Genomic DNA, 8,805 nt, shown 5'->3' on the forward strand with positions numbered 1-8,805 from the left:
ATAAGATGTCCAAAAGCAAGATTTAGATGGCGGGGATGGGTTACGATATAACTTGGCATTCCTTACACACTTACTGTTTGCTAGCACAGAAGTGTGTTTTTGAGCAGAGAGAATAGCTTTGAATAGGACAGTTACTGTTATAGGATTTTGTGCCATTTCCAGCCCCACAAGTTCTGTCGATCTCTGCATTGGCATTAGACGCCTACCTGAAGTAACTTAAATATTATTTATCTAGGCTTGCCAGCTTGCAAACCTGAGATTTCCTTCTCTCCTGCTAAACCTGGTGATTAAGCCAGAGACGCTGCGGCCTCAGCTTCTCCTGCGTGTTCCTCTTATCCTTCCTTCTTCCTCCACTTCCTGTGGTCAGAACTGACCATACAACAGCTATTGCCTTGCTTGTTTTCTTGAGTTCCTCTTGTTCTCTGGTGTACAGTGATGACTTTACAAATAATGTCATGTAAATTGCATGGTTGTCTTAGTCTGTTCTCATCATTATCTTAAGCCTTGTTCTGCATCTGTGAAGTTACACTGAGTTCTTTGCGCTGAGAGGTTTTGAAAGCAGATGCATATGATTAATTCCCAAGGGCTAACATGAACCACTTATTGCAGAGGTAGAAAACATGGTCCCTTCCAGATGTTGGTGGACCAACTCCCATTAGCCCCAGCCAGCCCAGTCAGTGCTCAAGGGTGAAGAGTGCTGATGTTGACTCTCCCCAACTTAGGTCATATCCACATCATATGGGGAAGGCATGTGACTTCCCCAAAGATTCCTGGGAACTCTACTGCCCATCAGCTGATGAACAGTAAAACTGAAATCACAGCACACAGTGATGCCAGGCATTTGACAGATCCACCTTCCAGATCCACTATCTGCCTTCTGTGCTGGAATCTGATAAGGATCTGGCTGGCAGAGCCAAAAAAATATTTTCCACTCCTACATTAGAGACTCATGATAGTATAAAATTGTGGGAGTTGATGGGTTGCGCTGGTTGTTTATTTGTTAAATTTGTATCCCACCCTTCATCCCAGGGCAGAAAACAACAAGGGATAAAGCTGTTTTACAAATCTTAAAAACTATTTTAGTACAGATGCAGACTGGAAAAGGCTGGTTAAAAGAGGAAGATCTTTGGTAGGCAAGCAGAGGGCAGCTGCCATAATGCTAAGTGTCCAGTGTGGTGTAGTGGTTAAGAGGGGTGGACTCATAATCTGGTGAACTGGGTTTGATTCCCCGCTCCTCCACATGCAGCTGCTGGGTGACCTTGGGCTAGTCACACTTCTCTGAAGTCTCTCAGCCTCACTCACCTCACAGAGTGTTTGTTGTGGGGGAGGAAGGGAAAAGAAGATTGTTAGCTGCTTTGAGACTCCTTAGGGTATTGATAAAGCGGGATATCAAATCCAAATCCAAACTCTTCTTCTTCCTACATTGTGTGGAACAGGTCTCCGGATAAGATGTTATGAGGAGCATGGACATTGTTGCGGTGAGAGGTAGGGGAGTGAGACTGCACTTGCTTGTGGTCAGAACATTCATAGGGTTTTCCCATGCCTTCATTTGAAGAGATACCAGTGGCTGTGATCCCATGTGTGCATGTTCAACATGATGTGCGAAAGAGGCTCTTCTCATTGGCTCCTCCGTCTTTCAGTCTCCTCTGCCCGCCCAGTGGCAACTCTTTTGGTGCAAACTGAGCGACACCACTCATCCCCAATACCTGAACATCTTCCCCGCCCTATATGGGATTGAGAACACATGAATGAGAGTCAGAAAAGGGCGAGTGAGATGCCTGTAACACCCAGTGGCAATTATCCCGCACACCATCACCTGTCAAACCTCTCTGCATCACCCGTACCGACTTCTGTGGCCCTCCTGTCTAAGCATAAGCTGAGGTTCTTTGGGTGCTGGTTTCTCTAAAAGGTAAAGGGACCCCTGACCATTAGGTCCAGTCGTGACCAACTCTGGGGTTGCGGCGCTCATCTCGCTTTATTGGCCGAGGGAGCCGGCATACAGCTTCCAGGTCATGTGGCCAGCATGACTAAGCCGCTTCTGGCGAACCAGAGCAGCGCACAGAAACGCTGTTTATCTTCCCGCTGGAGTGGTACCTATTTATCTACTTGCACTTTGACATGCTTTCGAACTGCTAGGTTGGCAGGAGCTTGGACCGAGCAATGGGAACTCACCCCATTGTGGGGATTCGAACCGCCGACCTTCTGATCGGCAAGCCCTAGGCTCTGTGGTTTAACCCACAGCACCAGCCTGCTGGTTTCTCTACCACTCGCCAAATGCCATACTTGTAAGGAGCAGCCATGGATGCTCAGAGGACATGGCACCCTGGGTAGAACGTCTTCAAGCGGTGCTTTGTGTCAGCACGTCATGTGCAAAATGAAAGTGCAAATGCCTTCAATCTGATGAAGAGGCTCTGGCCTAAAGCCAGTGGTCTCCATCTCCTGCTAATGAAGCAGAAGGCACCAATACAAATACTGCGGCTGAGTAACCCACCCAAGAGAAACCATTTCAGCAGTGAACACAGTTGCCCACTGTTAAGATGTGCCAAGCACGCTCTCTCCCAACGTTTGTGGTTCTCCTGAAAGTCTGGCCTTTTGAAATGGAGATATTTCGTATCGGCCTCAGCAACTTAACCTTTGTACCATTTTAACACAGTCTTATTTTAGTCAATGCAGTGGCCGCTACAAGCTTCACCGTGCAAGACAAATTAACGGAGCCCCTAAATACATTATCTTTCTTCTGCTGTTGTTGATCTTCCAAAATTTTCAAAATACTTCTGTGGTTACTCCCTGTCTTGCAGAACCTTAGCATGAGAATTGAGTTGGAGGAAGGGCCAGGGCCAGATTCAGGACGGGTGCCACACAGGGTGCAGAGTTGAGGGGGTACAAAACAACAACAACAACCCTGTATTTATATGGGTACCTGCTGAGAAGATCCATGAAAAAGCAACTGTACCAAAAGGAATTATTGTGAAAATAAAATTATTATTTTTCTGGGCAGGGGGCGGGGGCAAGAATGCCATAGTACCAAAGTCCACCTCTATATGGGGCTGTAAAATGCAAGTTTATACAAGGTCAGATTATTTGTCCATCTCACCCAGGGTTGTCTACTCTGAGTAGCACTGGATCCCAGATCACTAGCAGAGAGTCCTTCCCATCACTTGTCACCCAGTCCTTTAATCCATAGGTTAAAGGGATTAAATATGGAATTAAGCGTGAGACTTTCTCTATGCAAAGCATGCATTCTAACACTAGACTACAGTCCCTTCTTCCCTGTCTTGTGGTCTAGCAACATGTCTTAATGAGTGACCAGCCATAGTCTCAGGGAAGGATATAAGCAATGTGTGCCTTATCTCAAGGATAGCGAAATTTTGTCTCTCCAGATGTAGGTGGACTGCAACTCCCATCATCCCTGACCATTGGTCATGTTGGTTGGGGCAGATGGGAACTTACCTGTCCCTTCTTTATACCTTACAGTCAATTTGGAAGAGATTACAGTTCAACTAATTGAAAATGGTTTTTGTTTAGACAATGTTCTGTGGATGTTCATAGTGTGGTCAATTCTGTCTTAGTCGGGTTGGGTGAATGAAATGAACTTTGTAGTTACATGCTAGAATTAAGAGTCAACAGTTCTTAAAGATAAAATTCATGCATTTGCCCAGACTCATTTCTGATGTCAAAGGAAGAGAGAGAGAGAGAGAGAGAGAGAGAGAGAGAGAGACAGACAGACAGACAGACAGACACTGTAATAGTATTTTTCCTTGCTTTTAGAAGCAGGGTTTGAATTTCACCTCTGGCTGTGATGCCACAAGGTGAGATTTGTGAAACAGCCAGAATGAAATGCAAAACTACTTGAATTTCAAGTCTTTTCAAATTTTGTTTCTGGATACGAAATGGGGACCTTTTCCATGATACAGGGCATGAATTTTTCCAGTAAACCTAAAACTACCACAGTTATGCAACAACTAGGCACTGTATGGAAGCAGATAGTCGTTCCAGACCATATGGTTTACCATCTAATTGAAACCAACAGAACAAAGGGAAGGTGTGGACAGAATTTAACACAGCCAGCAGCCCAGAATAGGAACGGGAAAATTACCTGTTATGTAATGGTTCTGATTCTCTTGGTGAGTGTTGTTGAGATGTGGAAAACATCTCACAGGAAGGTTGAACCCCATGGCGAATGTTGCTCACAGCTTAGTTCCAAGAAGGGGGAAGCTAACAGAAAAGCAGGTTATCAGCAATTGCAAAAACAACGAGACTAGTTTAATCCAAGTGAAGTTGTGCAAAAACGCCACATGTTTTCATGGCTCATATTCGTTTCAATAGGGTTTGCTCAATGACTTATCAGTATCATCACACAGTAGTCACCTTGGCTGCACATTGCTTAAAGCCATAAGCTAAACCAAAGATTTAAACTTAAGATGCTAGTGCAGCTTGTCAAAATCGCAGGTCCTTTGCTTCTCCCCTGCTCTTGTTTCTGGAGCAAAGCTGTGCGCTAAGCCATGGTTTTATCTGAACCCGGCTCATGGTTTGTTTTTTTCCAAACAAACAATGAGCTGCAGCTAAGGCTTGTTCTTGGCTTATCATTCTTGCTTTGGGGAGACAAACCACAAGCCGAAGTTCAGACATCATGCTGAATAGTAATTTGTTTAATTTATTTATTTCATTAAATACGTGTATACTGCTCTTCCTTCGAAGATCCCAGGGTGGTTCACAGCATAAAGCTACAAAATAAAAACACAGTACAGTAATCCCAAACAGTAATCACAAACTATATATTCAATTTCCCTTTGCCAAAGATTTTTGCTTTCTTTTTCTCTCTTCCCCACCCCCTTCCCACGTCTAGGAAGAAGCTTCCAATGGCTCCAGCTCCCTGGGAATGTTGACGGACACTTGCCACAAACTGGATTTGACCCTGTTGGGAAAAGCGGAGGAAAAGCTTAGGGAAGAAACTTTATCTTCTGGGTGTGGAGCCTTCTCCTCCAAAAATCTGGAGCGCAGACGGCATGGGAGATTCCTATACGGCCACTTTCCCTAACGGGAATGGACTCCTGTCTCCTTCAGCAAGCCCTCAAGCTTCCACCACTTACAGCAATGATTACAGCCCGTTCTCCCATTCCTTCCCAGCCTCCCCAACATCTCAAGACCCATCTTCCCTGCTGGTATCCAAGGGGCACCCTTCCTCCGACTGCCTCCCCAGTGTCTACACCTCTTTGGACATGGCACACCCTTATGGCTCCTGGTACAAAGCTGGCATCCACCCGGGCATCTCCACCACCTCTAGCAACCCCACGGCTTCCTGGTGGGACATGCACTCCAACAGCAACTGGCTGAGCTCCCAGCCGCAGTCAGATGGACTTCAGAGCTCCTTGCAGACCATGCCTAGCCAGGCTCCCATCAGCCCCCAGCTGCCCAGTTACACTTCTGAATTCACCACCTTAAACCCTGCTCCATACCCGGCTGTGGGCATCACTTCCTCGTCGCACCTTCTCCCTTCAGGTCAACATGTGCTGCCCCAAGAGATGTACAAACCCAAGCCGGTGGCCAACAACTCCCTGATGGAAGGTGGGATCGGACTGAAGTCCGGAAGAGGCGGCTCCTTTGGGAGTACAGCAGGCCGGTCGACCTGCGACTGCCCCAACTGCCAAGAGCTGGAGAGGCTCGGGGCCTCGGCAGCCAGCCTGCGGAAGAAGCCCATCCACAGCTGCCACATCCCGGGCTGCGGGAAGGTCTACGGGAAGGCCTCGCACCTCAAGGCCCACCTGCGGTGGCACACCGGGGAGCGCCCCTTCGTCTGCAACTGGCTCTTCTGCGGCAAGCGCTTCACCCGCTCGGACGAGCTGGAGCGCCACGTCCGCACCCACACCCGGGAGAAGAAGTTCACCTGCTTGCTATGCAACAAGCGCTTCACCCGTAGCGACCACCTCAGCAAGCACCAGAAGACCCACAACGAGATGGGGGTAGGGAAGCCCCCCGAGGGCGAAGCAGAACAGGAAGAGGTGGCCGCAGTGGCCGGTTCTCCCAGTGCCGCCTTGCAGGACGGCCTCCCTGGAGACGAGAAAGACGCCACCAGCCCAGAGCAGAGCAACCTGCTGGAGATCTAGGTCGCTGGTGCTGAGTGCTTGCTCCACCTTTGTTGCGTCACACCACCGACACCCTTTTTTAACGCCTCTGAGCGAAATAATTTATTCCCCGGGGGAAAGCACAGACGCAAACCTCGTGCCAAACTTCGCTTCCCCTCCAACCCCCCAAACGAACTTCGCTGAGAGACCCCTGAAGGTCCACGACTTTGTGGCCAAAGACACAAATATCCGAGCCAAAATCTTGAAGCTAAGTCTCCGGTCATCCTCTGGATGGTTACAACCAAAGCGCGTCCCTGCCTTGGTCTCGGCATGGTCACTCAAGGGAATGGACAAGAAATCTGAAGTCGTGCCATGCTGAGTTGGCCAACTAGCAATTAGCAAACTAGCAAACTAGCAACCCCAATAAAGTGGGTTTTTCTCAGGGTATGTATAGGAATCACCTTTTGTCTAGCGTAACCCACTGAGGATTCAGTTTGAATCACCTCCTCTAACTTTGTGCAGTGAGCAGCAGTCTTGCAGCAGGTGGAGAGAAGAAGACAGTGAGAGGTCTGGAGCAGCTTTGAGACTAAGGTGGAATACCTGTCTCCACAGAACATACCCCTGGTCCAGAGCTCTTAAAGAGGCAAGCGCGATCTATAGCTCAGGACATGGCAAATAGGCTTTATAGGTCCAGATTCGGAAGGGGCTGCTGTTCCTTTAAGAATGGCAAGCTAGGGCAAATTCCACTAGAGGCGGCTTTTCAGGTACACTGCAGCACTGATAAGAAAAGCCATAACTGGTGACACTCTTAAAGGTACAGAAGCCATCTCCGAGTCTGGACATGCAGTTGACAGTGGGACTAATGGGAAATAGAACTGACTGGTGGAGCATGAATAAATTTGAAGCCCTTTTATATGCAATTGGGAGCCATTGGTTGGGGGTTTGTACAGGTAATGGGAGCTTTGCCATTAAAATCCCATTCAATTTAAAATGAAGCATGTTGCTCTTGGGCAGTAGCAGGCAAGTTCAGAGGACAGTTTTGAAAGGGGAAGGATGGGCATCCATTTACACAACCATCTCTCCGTTCTTCACACGCAACAAGGGCTCCGTCGCTCCCTCTCCTGTCAATGCAAGTCTGGCAAAGGCCATAGCAGAGTGTTGGTGGTATAACATTGCTCCAGAGACGGTGTCTGCCTTTTGCAGGTGCCAGCCATGCCTTTGCTTCTGGTTTAGAATGCATGTACCAAGCTGAGGACCATGGGAATGGAAGCCGTCCACATGGATAAGAGACTATATTCAGACAGTTGGTGGACATGGCCCCATACAGTTAAAAACGGGACTCTCTTTCCATTGAAATCCAGAGAACGCGGAAATTTCTTCTGATGCACTCTGCTAGATGCACAGAGGTAAAGAGGGTTGGAGAGGAACGAAGGCCAACCACTCTGTAGAAGTCAAGAAGGGGCAAGTTGTCCCGCAAAGGTGCTACAAGACCCTTGGAGCTTCCTCTCCCCATGTATTTAATCTAGAAGTATATTTATGCCTTAAATTATGATGACAAATTAACAGAGGGAAGGAGGCAACTAGGTTCTCCAAGAGGCCTCTGTAATGTGAGGCATCTGTTATCTTATCAGGATAGTCTTTCTGTTAACTGGGGGACTTGCTCTGTGCAAAACAGCATGATCTATAACTTGCTCGGTTTCCTTTGTTTTTTGTTCGCTTCGTAAGGTGAAAAAAAATGGAGTATTTATAATCTTGAAATGCTTTTTTTTGTTTAAGTTCTGTGTCGTTTTTTTACGATCCATTGGGATTTTGAAAACCCGTTGTTAATATCAGAAATACGGAGCCAGATTTTCAATTTGCTAAGTGCACATATTTCGGGGGAAAGGGTTTAGTTTGCTTTAAGACCTCTGGCTTAATCATCAGTGATGGGGAGCCACTGGCACAAGCCCCTATTTTGGGGGTGGGCAGAGCTGGTCTAAGACATTTTTCCGCCTGTGGCAAAGAACAGGACCGTGTCCCACATTCCATGTTCAGAAGCTGATTTGACTGGCAGGTGAATCTTATTTCCGTGCTGATGATGAGCCTTCACCATACCTGATGCTCAGCAGGCTAATTTTGGGGGTGTAGGACTGGCCATGAGGCATACACCGCTGACCTCCAGCAGAAGACAGTGGTCAGAAGGGGCTATCTTTGACATATGCCACCTCTCTCTGCCCAACGGTATGGCCAACTCTGATTTGGGGACAGTGCCTTTCTGTGGACGCATATTGCTGAACTGCTTCCATTTACCTTAGATCAGCCTGCCGTTTCAGGGCTGTTGGAAGTACGACACATTTCAAAGAGGCTGCCATGGAAAATGGCATTCCTGTGTTTGCCACTTTTCTCCTGTAACATTTGGGCACCTTTTTCAGTTTGTGATTTTATGTTGGGTGTTTCTTCCCACATTGTTCATTGGCTGGAAGAGGGTACACTTCATCTGATGGTGTCAGAATGCCTAAACATTCTTGGGAGAGTGAGGGCTGCCCATTATTAAGCAAGTAAACCAGATACGCTTCAGCATCTGTGTAAGAAGAGAAGTACACTTATTTCAGCAACAGAATTAAAAATATCTTTTTTAAAAAAAAACACAACATTTTACCTACTCGGTGGCACATCTCACATGGATATTTTTTTTTAAAAAAACAACAGTTTGGATTTTGCTTGTTTTTAATTTAATTAAGAATAAAATATAAGCTATGTTGTG

The 8,805-nt window shown here is 47.1% G+C and overlaps 1 protein-coding gene across 1 annotated transcript; it reads left to right on the top strand.

Moving 5' to 3' along the window:
- The first annotated feature begins 4,850 nt into the window (after window positions 1–4,850).
- SP7 (Sp7 transcription factor) lies at window positions 4,851–6,450 on the top strand. Its single transcript, XM_053374391.1, is given in 2 exon segments — window positions 4,851–4,936; window positions 4,938–6,450. Coding segments are annotated over 2 exon segments (1,224 nt in total). The 5' UTR covers window positions 4,851–4,879; the 3' UTR covers window positions 6,105–6,450.
- The last annotated feature ends 2,355 nt before the right edge of the window (window positions 6,451–8,805 follow it).

The sequence above is a fragment of the Podarcis raffonei genome, chromosome 2 (assembly GCF_027172205.1).
Source record: "Podarcis raffonei isolate rPodRaf1 chromosome 2, rPodRaf1.pri, whole genome shotgun sequence".
NCBI classification, from domain to species: Eukaryota; Metazoa; Chordata; class Lepidosauria; order Squamata; family Lacertidae; genus Podarcis; species Podarcis raffonei.